Source organism: Mesocricetus auratus, unplaced genomic scaffold (genome assembly GCF_017639785.1).
Source record: "Mesocricetus auratus isolate SY011 unplaced genomic scaffold, BCM_Maur_2.0 Super-Scaffold_100007, whole genome shotgun sequence".
NCBI classification, from domain to species: Eukaryota; Metazoa; Chordata; class Mammalia; order Rodentia; family Cricetidae; genus Mesocricetus; species Mesocricetus auratus.
Window position 1 is genome coordinate 1730874 of NW_024429191.1, and position 19762 is coordinate 1750635.

The following is a 19762-nucleotide window of genomic DNA, read 5'->3' on the forward strand; positions in this document are numbered from 1 at the left end:
CCACACCCCTTAGCCACAGCCATGGCCCTGGTCATTCCTATCTGGAAAAGTGCTGAGCTCAACAAAGGGAAGAGGACAGAGGAATTTCTCTGTACTGCCTAGTACCACATTGTTATCCCTGGTCACTGCCCACCGGGCAGCAATCTAGGCCCTTTGGTGTGTCGTATTTCCCGTGTGACTGTCCCAGCAACTCCATAAAGCTGGTGCTGCTGTGGCTACGCTTTCATACCTTCTACTACTCCTAGGTATGCAGCTTCCACAAACTGGTTGAACAGTGCCCCCTGGGAGGTGTGCATTCTGGCAGCTCTGACTTGTCCCATTTCACAGACAGGACACCGGCACGCAGTCCAAGATTCAAGATCACACAAGTCCTTGGTGGAGGATCCGGGATTTGAACCAGGGCAACTGCCAAGTTCAGAGTCTGAGCTTGTACTGAGGACTGTCTCATGGTTGCCCACTCTGCTGCCTTCTTTCTGAAATAGAGTCAGTGACATCAGGGTCCACCCTCCCTCCCTTTCCTTCCTCCTTCCCTCCCTCCTCCCTTCCTTTTAGCAGCACTGAGTACATTCATGGTGCCATGCACACTTCCCCCCACTAATTCTAGAATATTTTTATCACCCCAAGGGAAACCCCACCACACAGACTCTGCCTCCTCTTCCCCATAGCCCCTGGCAACCATTGACACACCCTACTGTCTTCTGCCCATTCTAGATAGCCCATAGAAATTAAATCACCACACATGACCCTTGTGTCTAGCTTCTTTCACTTAACATGGTGTTTTCAAGACTCCTCCACAGAGTTGGATAGTTGTCTTTCAGCACCCAAGGTGCCTGGTTCCAGAACTCTTCTTGGGTACCAAAATCTGAGGATGTTCACATCCCCCATATATAATGACATAGTTTTGACATGCAACTTATGAAAATCTTTCCATATACCATCAACCACATCTAGAGGACTCGCAGCATCTATATAATGGCATTGCCACCTACACAAGTGTTAGGCCATATTGCTTAAAAGATGATTTTAGTCTTCACATGTTCGATACAATAGCAGTTTTTCCCCCTTCAAATATGTTTGCATGTAAGTTTGGGGTGGGATAGGGCTGTGAATGAATATTCGTGTGAAGATCTGATATGGACATCCAGTCAGAAGTGGTCAGTCATCCTCCACCTTAATTTTTGAGATGGGTTCTTCCAGGGAACTGACTGAAAGTGAACCAGTGGAGATGACTGACTTAGGCTGGCTGGCCAGCAAGCCCCCGAGAAGCGCCCCCGTCTCTGCTTCCCTAGCTCTGGGATGCTAGGTTCAAACCACCATGCCCGGGTTTGTATTTGGATCCTAGGGATCTGAACTATGGCCCTCATGCTTGAATGTGTTTGGTGTGCAGTTGAGCATGGACACAGGCACCTATACAAAGGTACTTCATTTTTTTCCTTCACATTTTTATTGTAATAAACTGACCGTTTTAACCATTTTCTCTTTTTAAAGATTTTTTTAAAAAATTATATTTATTGGACCAGTGAGATGGCTTAGTGGGTTAAGGCCTCTGCTTCTCCTCCTGACAACCAGAGTGGGATCCCTGGAACTCACATGGTGGGAGGCAAGGGCTCGAGAAAGCTGTGCTCTGACCTCCACCAGTGCTGTGGTGCACATGCGCGCGTGCGCACACACACACACACACACACACACACACACACTAAATACATAATATGGACAGTTGGTTCAACTAGGGTTGTGAGGCTTGACAGCAGGCACCTTTACCCACTGACTGATCCAGCTGATCATTTTAATTTTTTTCATGTGCATAGTTCTATGGTAGTAACGTCCCTCATTTTGTGCAGACACCACCACCACCCTTCTCCGGGAATTTTCTCATCTTCCTGACTGTCATCATAAAACATTCTCCATTGTTCCTACCCCAGCTCTCTATCCTTTCTTGTGTGTGTGTGTGTGTGTGTGTGTGTGTGTTCGAACTTGTGCGTGCACACACATGTGTGCTAGTGTTCTCAGATGCCAGAAGAGGGAGTCAGGCAATTGTGAGCCTCCTGTTATGGATGCTGAGAACCAAAGGTGGGGTCTTCTGCAAGAGCAGGAAGTGTTTTTAACCACTGAGCTGTCCAGCCCCAATCCTCCTTTCTGTCTCTGTCTCTATGACTGTTCCAGGCACTACATACAAACTTCCAGACATGACACTTTTCCTTTTATGCTTGCCTTCTTTGGCTTAGCATCCGGTTTCCAGGGGTGGACCACCTAGAGCATGTAGTACGTGTTACTGTAGCTGATGGTAGACACTGCTTGGTTAGATCACTTTCTGCTTATCAATCGGTGGACATTTGGAGCATTTCCGTTTAGGTCCATTCTGATTAGTTCTTTTGTGAACTGCTGTAAATAGTACATGGTTTTGTTTGAGTCTCTGATTTCAGTTCTCTGGGGCTCTATGTTTTTAGAAAACTCCAGAGGCTTGGCTAAAGGCTGGGTCTAGGGCTCCAGCAGCATCAGAGAGCAGATCAGGCCTAATTCAGATTGTGGTTGGTGCCAGGTGACCCCCCCCGCATCCTGGGCTGAGCAAACTGCCTGCTGAGTCATCCCCGTGTACTTCCCTCTATTTAATACTGAGCCAACCAGCTTCTGAAGTTGGTCTATGCCTTTAAGATAAAATAAAGAACAGAAACAAGAGGAGAAAACTGTGGTGGCCAGAGGGAAGTCTCCTCTGTTCTTCACTTCCACACACAAACCTTGGCTATACAGACTTTTAGTGGGAACTGTGAATGCTTGGCAACCAGCATCTACTCCAACATCCTGATGGCCACAGAATCCACCCATCCAAGCTCTGGCGGGAGCAGGAGGCCATGTTGTCATCTGTTATGATGGAGATGGCCTTGCACCTGTGTCATTCTACAGAAGAATGAGACACAGGCGCCTTGGTGGCAGGCCCTAAGTGTGCACAGCCCCTGGGCTCCTGGAGGGTGATAGAAATTTCTGCTTCCTCAGACTTGGGTGCCTACTATCCCCTATCCCCCTGCACCCCACTTTACTCTTGGCCAGGAGTTGGCTTTGGAAACGAAGCAGAAGAGGGCTGTTGAGGACAAGCTGAGGTGGTGAGGGTGCTGCAATCCCAGCAGGTTCCCAGGAGTGAGCAGGTGGAGAGATGACGAGCCCGGGGCCAGAGAGAGCACTTCATCTACAAAGTGCTTGTCTTGAAAGTATGACAACTAAGTTCAACCCTCAGAACCCATGGGAAAACCTGGTCATGGTGGTGCACACTCACAAACCCAGCACTGGAGAGACAGATCCTTTCAGCTCGTTGGCCAGCCAGCTGGCTTCCTCGGTGACCTCAGGTCCCATTGAAAGACCTTGTCTCACGAAAATAATGTACATGGCTTCTGAGAAATGACAGCTGAGGCTGTCCTCTGTCTACACACACACACACACACACACACACACACACACACACACACACACACCACGGAAGGAAGGAAGGAAGAAAGGGAGACAGAAAATTTTAAAGGAGGTGGGGGTTGATTGACAGCTCAGCCAGAAAAGCCCTTGCTTTATGAGCAAGTCCAGTGTCAGGCCCCCTGGGGGAAAAGCCAGGCATAGCTGCACACACATGGGGTCTTAGCACCGGGAAATGGAGATAGAGGACCCAGGGGCTCCCTGTCAGCCTTCCCTGGCTCAGTGAGTAGTGTTGTCTCTCAAAAACGAAGGTAGATGCTGCTACTGAGTTTGTCCTCTGTACCCCCCCAACATCCTCAAGCTCATGCAAGCGCGCACACACACATACGTACACATACACACACACACAGTCTTGTGTCTCCCTCCAGGGCAGGATTGAGCATCTGGACTCTGTCAGTGTGCCACTATCACTGGGAGGCTGACATTTGTGCCCCATATCGATGTCCCACCCCATCCCACCCCCTCTTTTAAAGAGGAACTGATAAACCCAGAAAAAGGGACTTGTGTTCTGGAATTTTCCTCAGGCATCCAGCTGCAATGACCAACTACCGGTTGGGGATTTTGAAGTGTGATTTTATTTTTTGAACCACAGATGGGCTATCCAAGGCACCAGAGCACTACCCTGTATGTTTGTCTGTCCTGGAAGGCAGTTGTGTCTCCACTCAAAATCCAGGCCAGCTTCCTGTGGTCTTTCTTGATTTACTATTTCATTCACATTTACACAGAAGGACAGAGAACAGTGGAGCTGGTGTCCTCCTCACTGGGGTCCTTGCCAGTGTGGCCGAGCTGTCTTGTCCCCGGCCCCTGCTTCTGGACTCATGCGTGCATCTGCTCAAAGGCTGCTGCCAGCAGGAAGGTGACTGAGAAAGGAAGGCAATAATGCCTTAGCCAGCAGTCTCAGCCAGCTGACTGGGCCACCTGTCCCCACATACCAACTAGAAGAGACGAGAGAGAGAGGAGTGTTCAGTGTGGTCACATTAGGAAAAGGACCAGATAGATGTGTCCAGGGCCCCCAACTCTGTCTTCAGGGAATTAGCAGGAGCATTGAGTTTAACTGGAGAAAGAAAGGAGACAGTGCTGGCAAGGGATAGGCGTGGTTCGGCAGCTCTGGAGAGAGCACTGGTGAGGTTAAGCAGCTCTGGAGAGAGCACTGGTGAGGTTCAGCAGCTCTGGAGAGCACTGGTGAGGTTCAGCAGCTCTGGAGAGAGCACTGGTCAGGTTCAGCAGCTCTGGAGAGAGCACTGGTCAGGTTCAGCAGCTCTGGAGAGAGCACTGGTGAGGTTAAGCAGCTCTGGAGAGAGCACTGGTCAGGTTCAGCAGCTCTGGAGAGAGCACTGGTGAGGTTCAGCAGCTCTGGAGAGAGCACTGGTGAGGTTCAGCAGCTCTGGAGAGAGCACTGGTAAGGTTAAGCAGCTCTTGTGAAGGTGTCTGACAGCACTGTCTTGATCTCCTGAAGGTGGGCCTGAAGAAGTCACTACGATCATGGCCTGTCAGGTTACAGCGTCGCTGCTGCTCCAGCATGTGGCCTCGCAAGGGCGGGCGAGTGTGAACATGCCCTGTTGGGCAGGCTCACCTTAGCTGGGTGTAGTTTTGAGTCACTTGTCACAAAGCTCAGTTCCTGAAATCCAAGGTGACTGGAGAAGAAAGGTGGAAGAGGGAGACACAGGGCTGGAAAGGCACAGGGTGGAATTATGCCAGGAACGAGTGCCCTCCATGCCTGCACCACACTAAAACGCAGAACATTCCAGAACGCCTGAGGGCTGACAGAAAGTAAAATAGGATGCTTGGTGTGGAATTCATGCAAGAGATCCCACGTGCAGGTGTGGGAGAAGTAAAGAGCCAGGCATTACTGGTGAGTGCTGCAGAGGCAGAGCTAGGCCAGCCTCCTCAGAGGGTGGGTTCCAGGCCAAGGAGACCTCTTCTCTGAAAACAAGGTCGATTGGTTCTCAGGAACAACATTGGAAACTGATATCTACCCCCCCACACACACACAGAGGCACACTCACATTCTCTAGTGCAAACTAGGCATGGCACTTCACGGTTATAATCACAGACTTGGAAACCGAATCAGGAGGACTACAAGTTCTAAGCCAGCTTGAGCTACTGGGGCAGGCTCAGGGGGTAAAATGATTGCTATGCAAGCAGAAGTAACCAAGTTCTGATCCCCAGCACTCGTGGAAAAGACAGCCATGGTGGCACATTGCCAGGGGCCAGCCCCAGCAGTTGACGGTCATGTCTGAGGAGATGTAAGTAGGTGAGGGACGGAGTGAGCCAGGCACGATGGTCTGACTGACTAGCGGCCAGAGTGCTTCTTTATTTTTACAGAATTCAGTAAGCAGGGACAGATTGATGTTGTTCCGAAACATAGACCATATCATTTTTGGTTTTGGACATGTGTCTTACTTTCTCTTGCACATCTTTTAGTCATCATTGATAAACCATGGTACAACGGAGTTATCTTTTACTATCATTTTTCCCTCAAGTTTAATCATCATCGATAAAGTTATTTTTGACAACCATTTTTAGTCACCAACCCCATAACCCAATTATTAAGAATCTAGAGGCACATGACAGCCTGTTCTCAGGCTAGTAGCTTTTGTGGCTACAAGGACACTAGACCGAAGCAAAATCTCCAAGCCAGCCTGGGCATATTGTCATGCCCCAAGCAGTGTATTATAAATCTTAATGGTCAGAGTGCCCAATAAAAATCCTCAAGCAGGTATTATTCAAATTCTGACAAAATACAATGCTTATAGTTTATATCTTTATAGAATTTGTCTATATGTCTAATCCTGGCATAGTTATGTTCCTTGATCAAATGACACCATAGTGGCTCTGTATGTGCTAACCTTTCTAAGAAAGTGAGGTCATGACATGTTATTCTTTTATCGTCTTTCCACTCCATTCTTTGCCCATCAATATGAGTCTCTGTGAAGGGCAGAGTAAAGTTCAGCATATATGCCATGTAATTGCCTGAGTGTATGGTGCGAAGAGGCTTGCAGTCTGATCTGTGCCAACTACTCTGAATCTTGGTGACCTTTTTTTTATGAAGTAGTCATTTTTTATTACACAGTACTTTTCTTTAAACTTCACAGTACATCTTTTCTTCATAGTTTTTAAATATTTATCCTTGGTTATTTAGTGAATCAAAATGTGAAACAGCATAATAAATAAATAATATGTGGTACACATACTTTTAGTAAATGCAAACATCATCTAGAATTCCACATGGACAACATTAATGGTATTACGTTTGATTCTCTATGAACGATTGCAGAGGATCTTAGCACCTATATTCAAAGACACATAATTCCAAGTGGGAAATTCCTGTTGACCTTCTAAAGTTTACTTTCTTTAGATTATCTTGTTTCTCAGTAAATACAGGGACAGATATCTCATAGCCTCATAAAGAGACCTCCTGGTTTCTTTATGTGTATCATAACTTCTGAGGCATAAGGAAGACCTTCAAGTACATAAGGATATCTCCCTAAAAGCAGGAGGGTTAGTATGTTCAGGATTTTTCCTGAGAAAGATTAGAAGCAGAACTCCTGGGAGAAGGCATAAATGATTCATAAGAAATTTTCCATCATCCCAATATCCAAAAAATAGTACAAATATTAAAAGTCCCCCAAGTATGCAGCAGATGGAGATGAAAACCAAAGGTGGCACTGTGGCCATCACGCGCCTCAGCTTTGCTGGATCTTTGACTAGAAGCTGTGCTGGCCTCATGACTTTTTCCATTCCCATCAGATATGGCAGTGCCAGCACATGCCTGCAGCTCCAGTGCTGGTCATAGAGACAGGCTCACTGACTGGCTAGCCTAGCCACAACTGCTAGTTCCAGGGTCAGTGAGAGACCTTGTCACCAAACTGAAGGAGAGAGGCTGAGTGTGGTGACACACACCTTTACTCCCAGCACTCGGGAGGCAGAGGCAGACATATCCCTGGCAATTCCAGACCAGCCAAGGCTAGATAGTTAAGGACTTGCCTATGAATAAATAAATAAATACACACATACACAAATACATAAATAAATATTTTTAAAAATCATAAAAAGGTAGAGTGGTTGAAGGAACTTGTCATTGTCCTCTGTCCTTTACAGAATCTCATCCAGGTGAGTGCACCTGCCCATACCATCTGCATAGTCACAGGTGAGCACACCTGTACACACATCTGCATACTCACAGGTGAGTGCAGCTGTACACACATCTGCATACACAGAGATGAGTGCAGTTGTGCATACATCTGCGTACAAGCAGGTGAGTATACCCATGCACACATCTGCATACACACAGGTGAACGCATCTGTACACACATCTACATACACACAGGTGAGTGCACCTGTACACACATCTGCATATGCACAAAGAAATCTAAGCATAAACCATGAGAGCAATTTTGAAAGTAAACAAAGAATTGCCCTTCCCGTCCTTCGTTCCTTCCTTCATTCTTTCCTTCCATCCTTCCTTCCTTCCTTCCTTTCTTCATGTGTGCAAGGGAAGGTGCAGACATGTGTGGTGGTCAGACAAGTTGCAAGAGTTAGTTCTCTTTTTACCATGCAGGTCCTGGGGATGAGTTCAGAATGTCACTTGCCAGCCCAAGAACAGTTTGTAGACAGTTGTTAGACTCCTGCTGCATTTAGGGCAGTGGTACTTACCCCTTGTTTAGGGCTGCTGTGAAAGGTGGTGAGAAGCAGTTGTGTGTGCCAAGCTGAAAATAGTCCAGTTGCCTTCTGCACAGACACCTTCTTGGCTCTTTTGGGTAGCACTCAGGCTGCCATTTGGCACTGTTACTGGCTACTCCCTGTGTGTGTACACTCAGGTGCCCATCCCCTTTATTTTATAATCGATGCTTTATTCTTTTGTTGTTGTTTTTCATTTTTTATTAATTTTTTACATTCCAATCCTAGTTCTCCCTCCCTCCTTTCCTTTCCTTCCAAACCCTCCACTCACCCTCTTTTCCCATCTGCTCCATGGAGAGGGTAAAGCCTCCTCTAGGAAGTCTCTAAGTCTGTCCCATCATCTAGTTGAGGCAGGACCACGGCATCTCTTCACCTCCACACCCCTGTGTGTAGGCTGGGCAAGGTATCTCTCCATATAGAATGGGCTCCACTAAGTTAGTTTGTGTGTTAGAGTTAGATCTTGGACTCACTGCCAGTGGCCTCATATGTTGTCCCAGTCACACCATTGTCACCTATATTAAGGGAGTCTAGTTTGGTCTTACACAGGTTCCTGAGTTGTCGGACCTGAGTCAGTGATCTCTCACTAGCTCGCGTCAGCTGCTTCTGTGGTTTCCCCATCATGGTCTTGACTCCTTTGTTCATATTTTTGCTCCTCCCTCACTTTGATTGTGCTCCAGGAGTTTGGCCCACTGGGTTAGTTGTGGATTTCTTCATCTGCTTCCATCTGTTTCTGGAAGAGGGCTCAAGGTTCTCTGGGGTTGTGGATTGTAGGCTAGGTATTTTGTTTTATTTCTGGTATCCACTTGTAAGTGAGTACATACTATATTTGTCTTTCTGGTTTTGAGTTACCTCACTTAAGATTTTTTTTCTAGTTCTGTCCATTCGCCTGCGAATTTTAGGATGTCATTGTTTCTTACTGCTGAGTAGTATTCCATTGTGTAAATATACTATATTTTCTTTATCCATTCTTCAGTTGAGGGGTATCTAGGTTGTTTCCAAGATCTGGCTATTACAAATAATGTTGCTATGAACATAGCTGGGAAAATATCCTTGTGGTGTAAATGTGCTTCCTTCAGGTATATGCCCAACAGTGGTATTGCAGGGTCTTGAGGTAGGTTGATCCCTAATTTTCTGAGAAATTGCCATACTGATCTCCACAGAAGCTGTACAAGTTTGCATTCCCACCATCAATGGAGGAGTGTTCCCCTTTCTCCACATCCTTTCCAGCACAAGCTGTCATTGGTGTTTTTTATTTTAGCCATTCTGATCAGTGTAAGATGGGATCTCCGAGTGGTTTTGATTTGCATTTCCCTGATGACTAAGGATGTTGAGCATTTCCTTAAGTGTCTTTCCACCATTTGAGATTGTACTGTTGAGAATTTTCTATTTAGATCTGTACTCTATTTTTAATTGGATTATTTGGAAGTTCGATTTATAGTTTCTGGGTTCTTTGTATATTTTGGAGATCAGCCCACTCTCAGATGTGGAGTTGGTGAAGATCTTTTCCCATTCTGTAGGGAGCTGTTTTGTCTTGCTGGCCATGTTTTTTGCTCTACAGAAGCTCAGTTTCAGGGGGTCCTGTTTATTAATTGTTGCTCTCATTACTGGTGTTCTATTTAGGAATTGGTCTCCTGTGCCTATGTGTTCAAATGTATTTCCCACTTTCTCTTCTGTGAGGTTCAGTGTGGATGATTTGTGTTGAGATTTGGACTTGAGTTTTGTGCAGGGTGATAGATATGGATCTATTTGCATTCTTCTACATGTTGACAACCAGTTATACCAGAACATTTGTTGAATATATTTTCTTTTTCCATTTTATATTTTTAGCTTCTTTGTCGAAAATTAGGTGTTCATAGGTGTGTGGGTTGATATTGGGTTCTTCAATTAAATTCCATTGGTCTATCTGTTTTTATCTCAATACCAAGATGTTTTCATTACTATAGCTCTACATTAGAGCTTGAAATCAGGGATAGTGATGCCCCCACCTTAGCCTTATTCTTTAGAGTGTTTTTGGGTCTACAGAAAAACTAAGCAGAGGGCTGGGGGTAAGACTCAGTTGGCTCAGTGCTTACCAAGCATGTGCAAAGCCCTGGGTCTGATCCCAGCTCTCCATAAACCGGAACTGAGGGTGGGCACCCGCAATCCCACAACACAGGAGGTGGAGATGGGAGGATCAGAAGCTCAAGGTTATCCTTGGCTACATAGTGAATGGAAATGAGGTTGGGATACATGTAATGTGAATTCTAATTCATTTTAATAATAAAAACCCAGAGTCGGATATAGGAGTTGATGCTGAAAGATCAGAGAAGCAAAGTAGCCAACCACTAGTTCTTACCTCTACTAAATCCTCAGACAAAAGGGATGATCCTGTCCCTTAAAACGAATCCTCAGACTGAATGCAATGGGCTCCTGTCTCCTAGTGCCTTATACTCCTCTCTCTGCCCAGCCATAGCTATCACTCCTGTCTCCTCCTCCCTAGTGCTGGGATTAAAGGTGTGTGACTCCCAAACACTGAGATTAAAGGTGTGAGCCACCACCGCCTGGCTCTGTTTCTTTTTTAGACTGGATCAACCTTGTGTAGCCCCGGGACATCCTTGAACTCACAGAGATTCAGTGCTGGGATTAAAGATATGTATCACCACTGCCTGGCCCCTATGGCTAACTAGTGGCTAGCTCCTAACTCTGATCTTCAGGCAAGTTTTATTTGTTAAACCATAAACAAAATATATCACCACAGATACACAAAACCCTGTCTCAAGAAAAAAAATACAAGGAAAAAAGTAAAATAGAAAAAGAAAAGCAGCAGAAGCTGCAATTCCCACATTTCCTCTTCAATTCCCATGCCACAGCTGGCACACTTGTTACAGCTACTGCACCATACCGTACCAGCCAAAGTGCAGCCTTTCCATAGGGCTTTTCTCTCCCTTCTGGTCATACATTCTGTGGGATGTGATAAATGTGGGGTAATTTGCACCCTCTATTATACTATCACAAAGAATAGCTTTGCGCATCCAAAGTTCCCTATGCACCACCTGTGTCCCCTCCTCCAGGTGGCCATTTCACCATCTCTGTAGTTTTGTCTCTTCCGGTACATTGCCATTGTGTGATCGGCTGACGCAGCCTCTTCACACAGCTGATTTCACCTAACAGTGTGTGTTTCACATGCCTCCTGTCTCCTGGTGTCAGCGTAGTACATTTCTTTGGTGGGATTGACATCCATGGTCTGGCTGTACTTACAACCTGTGTATTCCTCTACCGAGCACAGGTTAAGACCTCCAGTGAGACCTACACCTACTGCATGTTGAGAGCCTACCTTGTGTCCCCCAGGGAAGATGACAATGGCTGTCCACTCCAAGACTTGTAACTGTGAAAATGGGTTTATGAATAAAGGAAACTTGAATGAACTTGTTTTGGGGGTCTGCCCCTTTCCTTACTGAGGTCATTTTTCCTACTCTTGCCTGTTGTTGAATACTAGTTAAAGATGTGTTATGTTCATTTATGTTGTGGAATATTTGTTTAATGATCCAAAGATGTGTTACATTCTTTTATGTTGCACTTGTTTAATTCTGAGCAGCTCTCTTACTTTGCCTGTCTAAAATATAAAGAGCTGAATGGCCAATAGCAAGAGAGGAGAAAGAACAGGTGGGGCTGGCAGGCAGAGAGAATAAATAGGAGGAGAAATACGGGAAGAGGGTGAGGAGTGAGAAAAGGAAAAGGAGAGGAGGGCACCAGGGGCCAGCCACACAGCCACATAGCCAAACAGCCACACAGCCTTTCAGCCGCACAGTCACACAGTCACACAGTCACACAGCCACACAGCCACACAGCCACACAGCCACACAGCCACACAGTCACACAGCCACACAGTCACACAGTCACACAGCCACACAGTCACACAGCCACACAGTCACACAGCCACACAGTCACACAGTCACACAGCCACACAGTCACAGAGTCACACAGCCACACAGTCACACAGCCACACAGTCACACAGTCACACAGTCACACAGTCACACAGCCACACAGTCAGTCACACAGTCACACAGCCACACAGTCACACAGTCACACAGCCACACAGTCACAGAGTCACACGGTCACACAGCCACACAGTCACACAGCCACACAGCCACACAGCCACACAGTCACACAGTCACACAGACACACAGTCACACAGTCACACAGTCAGTTACACAGTCACACAGTCACACAGTCATACAGTCACACAGTCATACAGTCACACAGTCAGTTACACAGTCACACAGTCACACAGCCACACAGTCACACAGCCACACAGCCACACAGTCACACAGCCACACAGCCACACAGCCACACAGTCACACAGTCACACAGACACACAGTCACACAGTCACACAGTCAGTTACACAGTCACACAGTCACACAGTCATACAGTCACACAGTCACACAGTCACACAGTCAGTTACACAGTCACACAGTCACACAGCCACACAGTCACACAGTCACACAGCCACACAGCCAGCCATGGAGTAAGAAGGAAAATAAGATACATAGATTAAAGAAAGATAAAAAGCCCAGAGGCAAAATGTAGTTAAGGAGAAATGAAATAACTTAAGCTAGAAAAGCTGGCTAGAAACAAGCCATGCTAAGGCCCAGCATTCATAAGTAAGAATAAGTCTCCATGTATTTATTTGGGAGCTGGGTGGTTGGCCCCCAAAGAGTAAAAAAACCAATTACATTGCCCTTGAGATAGTAGGCTTCTTGGTGTCTCCTTGAAGGGAAGGGTTGGATACTGAGTAGAAAATACTATCTGTTGAGCATGAGGAGGGACCCTTTGCGCATTGTGGGGGATTAGGAGTCCTGGGAGATCCCTTAAAATGCCCCCCCCACAGCATGACAAAGAGAAAGTTGTGGCCAGAGGGGAATTTCACTGTGGCTCCTTGGTGGTGGGACCAGTTTGAGTGACACTGGGCTAACAGCTGTTCCCAATTACAGAGTAGTGTGTGTTTCAGAACATGGCATATGCCGCCGCCACCATACCATTTCTGCAGGGTCCTAGAAAGGGACGCTGCTCCTTTTTACAGAGGAAGGATGAGGCCCTTCTGCTCATGTGCTCCTTCATGTGTGAATGAGCATGTTCCCGTGTCTGAGTGCATGTGTGGTCAGAGAACAACCTTGGGTGTTGGTCTTCAGCCTCCATCCTACTTTGAGAGTTTCCATGTTGTTTTCCCTCTATACAGGCCAGCCTAGGCAGGCCTGGAAGTTCCTGGGGATTCTGGTGTCTCTGCCTCACCATACCCATAAGGATGACCAGACCTCAGACATTCCTGATATGTCCTACCTGCGGACGGTTGTGAGCGGCCAGACATGGGTGTTGGGAATAGAGCTCTTGTCCGTCTGAAGGAACAGCAAGTACTTTAACCTCTAAGACATCTCTCTAGCCCCTGCCTGCCATTAAAAAAAATCCATGTTTTATAACTAATCCAGAATTGGCATGTGGACAGACCACTGGCTAGTGAGGCACGTAGTCTGTGGTATTTTATGTAAAGAATTAGTTGTTTTTTTTTTTAAAGCAAGGTTTTATATATCCCAGGCTAGCCTCCTCACCCCCTTGTGGCTGATGACCTTGAACCTCTAATCCTCCTGCTTCTTCCTCCCAAGTGTGGGCATTCCAGGTGTGCCCCAACACACCTGGCCTATGAAGTGCTGGGGTCACACCCAATGCTTGTGCAGGCTAGGTGACCACTCTTGTCAACCAAGCTACACCCCGACCCCTCAGAGTGCTGTCCTCCCGCCATCCCGTGGCCGATGCTGCCGTTTTTGCTCAATCTCACTTACACGCACTCCGTCTGTGTGCTTTTTGGAAACTGGGATACCACTGAAAGCCATGTCCTCCCTGTATCACCCATTGCCATCCACATGTTCCTTGTGGCCATTGCTATCTGCCTCAGACAGGTCAGTGGTCCTTTTCTAATGGTCTGTCTGGGTTCTAGTTCTCTGACTTTCTAAAAGCTCAGGCTCTTCTATAGGCAGGCTGGCATCTGAAGGCACACAGCTCGGTAGCCAACTTCTGAGGAAACATCGGCATCTATTTACCACTCATTGCGACTGGCATGAGCCAGATCCCCATTAGTTTCATCACTATTTCCACTCTCCAGCAACATGCCTTCCCCCGTGGCCTGAGAGCTCTGCGCCCCATGAGCTCACCTGTGCTGGTGGAATGACCCAAACTTTACTTTTAGGGAACTGTTATGGCCACTGGATGGGAAGACAGAAATCAGTCTCACTTCACTTCAAAGGTGAACTTGTTTCAAAGAGGGCAAATGACGTTTGGGATCAGATTGGGGGAAAGTCCTGGGTTCTTGGAGGGAGAAAACACGACAGTGCCGTAACACGTTTCAGAGGCTGGGAGGTAGCTCAGGTGTGAAGTGCTTCCATAACACACACAAGGCACTAGTTTGATCCCTGGCAGCACACACCTGTACTCTAGCACATGGGTGGTGTAAGGAGGAGAATCAGAAGCTCAGGGACATCAGTGGCTACACATTGAGGCAAGCCTGGGATGCATGAGATTTGTCACTTTGGGGAATGCTGAAGTGTGTCAACAGTACCGTTACTTGAGCTTTGAGCTGAACCACCCAAGGACAAACGGTCACTGGTGGTGCCAGAGTGAGTTTAATGATGTTGTTCTTGGGTCTGAGTTGGGGCACCTCCTGGGTTCTCCCCAGGCACCCCCTGGCCACCTTCTTCCACCTGTTCTTCCGAGTGAGCGCCATCGTCACCTATGTGTGCTGTGACTGGTTCAGCAGGAGCTTCGCCGGCTGCTTTGTCACCGTGCTTCTCCTTCTGTCCTTTGACTTCTGGTCTGTGAAGGTAAAGCTCCCTCTCCAGGGACACGTGGGCTTTGCTCCCAGATGGTGCTGTGGGACCCAGGGACGCTTTGGTTTATGTTGTTGCTACATATTAAAGAACACTGAGAGGGGGATGGAAAGGGTTCTTGCTGGCGAGTTCGGACCCCAGTACCATCCTTGGAATCCACATGGTGCAAGGAGGGAAATGATCACAACGAGTCGTCCTTTGCTGTGGCACACGAGTGGCCTCCTTCTCCACACAAAATTAATGTTTAAAACATTTTTAAGGGTTACTGGGCTCATGTCACTTATAATTAGAGAGCAAAAATGTTTCAGGAAATGACTTCCAGGACCAGTTGTCAAAGGTGACAACTGGGGGTGACAACCCCATATGGCTTTGGGTTTTGTAAAATTTTCATGATATATGCACATATACATAAACATATAATATGAACATCTGCTTTATTTTGGGGCGGAGTCTTTTTTTTTTTTTGAGACAGCATCTCATTACGTAACCCTGGCTAACTCTAACTCACAGAGATCTGCCTATCTCTGCCTCCTGAGAGCTGGGGTTCAGGGCATGCACTGCCCACCATACCTGGCCAGAATCCCACTTTTCAAAGTGAGTAGTGCCGATATAGTGGCAAATATCTTTAATACCAGCACTTGGGGTAGAAGGGTAGGAGGTCGGTGGCAGTTGAGTTTGAGGCCAACCTGGTTTACTGAGTTCTGGGCCAACCAATTGAGACCCTGTCTCAAAGAAAAAAAAGTAACCTTAACGATGGAAAGCCCACTCAGGGAACAATTACAGTTCAACATCCTCCCCCAACCTCACCTTTTTTGTGAGCATGTGCACATGTGCTACAATGTACATGTGGTCAGAGGACAACTTCCTTCCACCTTCCACCACATGGGTCCTAGGGAATTGAACTTGGGTCATCAGACTTGACAAAAGCATCTTCACCCACTGTCATCTGACCAGTCCCACACCCTTCTCTCCGTGCCTTCTGCAGTGTACAACCAGCATTACTCATGTGCATTGGCGCACACTAATACTCACCACTCAGGAGGTGACGCAGGAGGTTTGAGAGGTCAAGGCTAGCCTGGGCTACATAGGAAGACCGCTAGAGAAACAATTAGCCATCTTGTTCCTTTTGTGCTCACAGCCCTTTTGCCCCCTTTCCTCAGAATGTAACTGGAAGACTCATGGTGGGTCTTCGATGGTGGAACCAGATAGATGAGGATGGAAAAAGCCACTGGATATTTGAAGCCAGAAAGGTATGCCAGACAAGACAGACTCATGAGAACCAGAGAAAGACTGTGTGAAGTTTACACAGGTTCCCTGAGTTCTGTGTGTCAGCCCAGACACTGCCCTGCACAAATCCTCTGTGTAGTACTGTACAGTACATAGTAAACAAGCAAAAACAAGAGTCGCTGCTTGAAGAAGTCCAACGGCTGTCTCCCACAGGTCTCTCCAAACCACGGTGCGGCCACTGAGGCAGAGGCACGCATCTTCTGGCTTGGCCTCATCATCTGCCCGGTGATCTGGACCCTCTTCTTCTTCAGCACCCTGTTCTCCTTAAAGCTCAAGTGGCTGGTAAGACGCACCCTGCTCCCCCTGCTGCTGTGACAGACCAGGGGCTAGAAATGGTCTGACTCAATGGTGACTCTAACAGCTTGATGGAGATGGCAGGGTACATTCACCATTTGAAGGGTATATTCTGGGCTTTTGCCATTTTGGAGGGGTTATATAACCATCACAACCAATCTGAGGATTTCCTAAAGAGCTTTTATTATAAGTGTGTGCATGCCTGTGTGTGTGTGTGTGTGTGTGTGTGTGTGTGTGTGTGTGTGTCTGCATGTGGTATGGGCAGCAAGTTCAGGTGCCCTCAGAGGCCCAAAGAGGGCATGAGTTCCCTTGGAGCTACAGCTAAAAGCTGTTGTAAGCTGCTGACACGAGTGTTGGGCACCAAACCCCGGTCGTCTGTGAGAACAGCAAGTTCTCTTAGCTGTGGAGCCAGCTCTGCAGCCTATTTTAGAATTATTTTCATCACCCCTACCCAAACAAAAGCTATACTTTGTACATATTGCCCTCTATGCCATTTTCCTGTCCCCTGGTACCCCCTTTCCTAGATAGACTTGCCTGCATACAATTTTGTTCTTTTTGAAAGTGGCTTCTTTCACTTAGCTCATGTTCAGGTCCAACCGGACTATAGTGTATATCAGTACATGGTTTCTTTGCATGGTTAAATAATATTCCATGGTATGAGTATACCATATTCTGTTTCATTTATTAGCAGATAGGGAATAATGTGGATACTAACTTATTTTTTGCTTCTGGGGATACTGGGGAGGGAACCTGGGGCCGTGTGCAGGCTTGGCAAGTTCTCCAATGAGCTACATCTCAGCCCACAGGAAGGAGTTTTAATTAAAAACTATGGTATCTCTTAAGAGACCACCTTGCTCGGGTGGGAAGGCTAACAGTGCTCAGGTTTTATTTGGGAGGGCTGTCCATTCACTGGGGACACAGAACACAGGACACAGTATAAGCAACACTGTGACAGTAAATGGGCCCCACAGTTTGGCTTCTGCCTCCACCATACCAGCTCCAGGGCTTTGTGGGGCTTTCTGTCTCTCAGCCTGTTTCCTCTGTGTGAAGCACAGTGGTCCCAGCCTCTGGGTTGCCTAGGTGTCCACAAGTGTTTGCTTGGGACAGTCTGCAAAGTCCCACTCAGTGCACACCCTCAGCTGGCTTCCCTCTTTTCTGCCCCACGCAGGCTCTTGTGATCACAGGAATTTCCCTCCAAGCCGCCAATCTCTACGGATACATCCTTTGTAAGATGGGGGGTGAGGGCGACATCAGCACAGTTGCAGCCAGCTTTCTGTCCCAGACGGTGTTCCAGACGGTGAGTGACCAAGTTCCTCCCTGGATCTTTCCTCCGAGGTGCTCAGATTGAAGGGCACCTGTTAGCAACTTCAACTCCTAACCACTGTTTTCTACTGTGTGTATGTAAAATCTACCATATTAACTATTTCCAATGTATAGTCCTAGATTAGCATGGCACACACCTTTAATTTTTGTATTCTGGAGGCAGAGGCAAGTGAATCCCTGTAAGTTTGAGGCCAGCCTGGTCTACATGAATTCCAGCCCAACCAGGGTTATATACTGAGATCCTATCCCAATAAATAAATAAAAAACACAGTATGTCAATTAGTAGGGACAGCACTGTGCAAATGCCAGTCTAGCTACAGAACCTTGTCATCTCCAACAGGCGCCCTGTCCTTTAGACACTAGCTCCTCATTGTCCCTAGCTGCTGGCACCAACCATCCTGTCTGTAAAGGATTGACAGCTCCTATCAGCAGCCAGGGTTAGATATTTTTTGACTACTATTTAGTTTTAAGTGATACTTAAAACTATACAATTGGGGGCTGGAGAGATGGCTTAGCAGTTCAGAACACAATGCTTTTGCAGAGGTCCCAGCTTCCGTTCCCAATACCCACATGGTGGCTCAGCCATCTCTAGCTCCAATTCAAGGGGCTCTAACACCCTCTTCTGATTTCCACAGGCACCAAGCACATACATTAACACATGCATACATTCACTCAGACAAAACACGCACATCTCCCTACAGAAGCCTAGGGAGATGGCTCAGTGGATGTGTAACCCTGACAACCAAAATTCAATCCCAAGAAGCCACAGCAGTCAGATGCGGTGGCATATGTCTATAATTGTGGGATTCTGGGGAAAGATTAAATGTAGACATAGAAGTTCATGGGCAACTAGCCTAGAGCACACAGTGCAGACAGGCAAGAGACCCTGCCTCAAAACAAGACAAAAAGAGAAAACTAACTCTGCAAAAGTTGTCCTCTGACCCTCACAGGTACATCATGGAACGCTCATGCTTGCACACACACACACACACACACACACACACACACACACAACGAACAAACAAAAAATACCCCACAGAATTAAGGAAAGAATAACAAAGTCTTCTGTTTTGAAGTCAGGAAATATTTTTTAAAATATTTTATTTATTATTTTATGTGCATTGGTATTTCACCTGCATGCATGTCTGTGTTGAGGGTGTCAGACAGCTGTGAGCTATCAAGTGAGTCCTGGGAATTGAACCCAGGTTCTCGGGAAGAGCAGTTGGTGCTCCTAACTGCTGAGCCACTCTGCAGTCCTGGAGTATTTCCTGAAGGGAGGGATGGAGGAGTTTTGGTCTGACAGCTTCACTGTGCGAAAACTTGTGGCAATGGGTCTCTCGAAGTGAGTTGCTCTTTACTGGGACAGTCATGGTTCTGCTTGCCTTGCAGGCTTCCCCAGGTGACTTTGAGAAGCCCAGGCTGGAGGGGCGGGACATCCACCAGCGTTAGGTGAGTGATGGATGCAGGTCAGAGGCCTGGGCACTCATGGGACACGTAGATCCTGAGCAGTTGTTCCCCAGGTCTAGGACTCTCCCCAGTCCTCCAAGCTGACCTGGAGCAAGTCCGAGCTGGAGGCCCAAAGTATAGAGCCTGCCCTTTGACCTTACTAAAGGTCCCATCTTCCCACGGAAACCCCAGCACATTCTAAGAGTACGTGTGTAAAGGGGAAGGAGAAGACAGGAAGGACAGGGGAGGGGCTGCCCACCTTCCACTGTCACAGCCCAGTGGTGCGGAGATCTGGAATGACTTCCCTAAGCAGCTCTCAGTTCCTGTGTCTTAGTCTCAGGTCACGAGGACAGTCACACCAGTCTCTCAAAAGCACCAGGAAATCGTTTGTCTGGGATCCCAGGGATTACTGATGCCCTG

General features: G+C 47.1%; 1 protein-coding gene across 3 annotated transcripts in view; it reads left to right on the plus strand.

Annotated features, from left to right (window-relative positions):
- Positions 1 to 19762, plus strand: part of Tvp23a (trans-golgi network vesicle protein 23 homolog A) — a 37280-nt gene that overhangs the window by 13173 nt on the left and 4345 nt on the right. For 2 of the 3 annotated variants that reach the window (XM_040748104.1, XM_040748102.1), the window contains exons 3-8: positions 7558 to 7569; positions 14842 to 14986; positions 16153 to 16242; positions 16433 to 16561; positions 17742 to 17870; positions 19286 to 19345. In XM_040748104.1, coding sequence (XP_040604038.1) covers positions 7558 to 7569; positions 14842 to 14986; positions 16153 to 16242; positions 16433 to 16561; positions 17742 to 17870; positions 19286 to 19345 — 565 coding nt within the window. The remainder of the gene's footprint in view (positions 1 to 7557; positions 7570 to 14841; positions 14987 to 16152; positions 16243 to 16432; positions 16562 to 17741; positions 17871 to 19285; positions 19346 to 19762) is intronic. The other variant, XM_005084584.4, reaches the window with a different exon arrangement.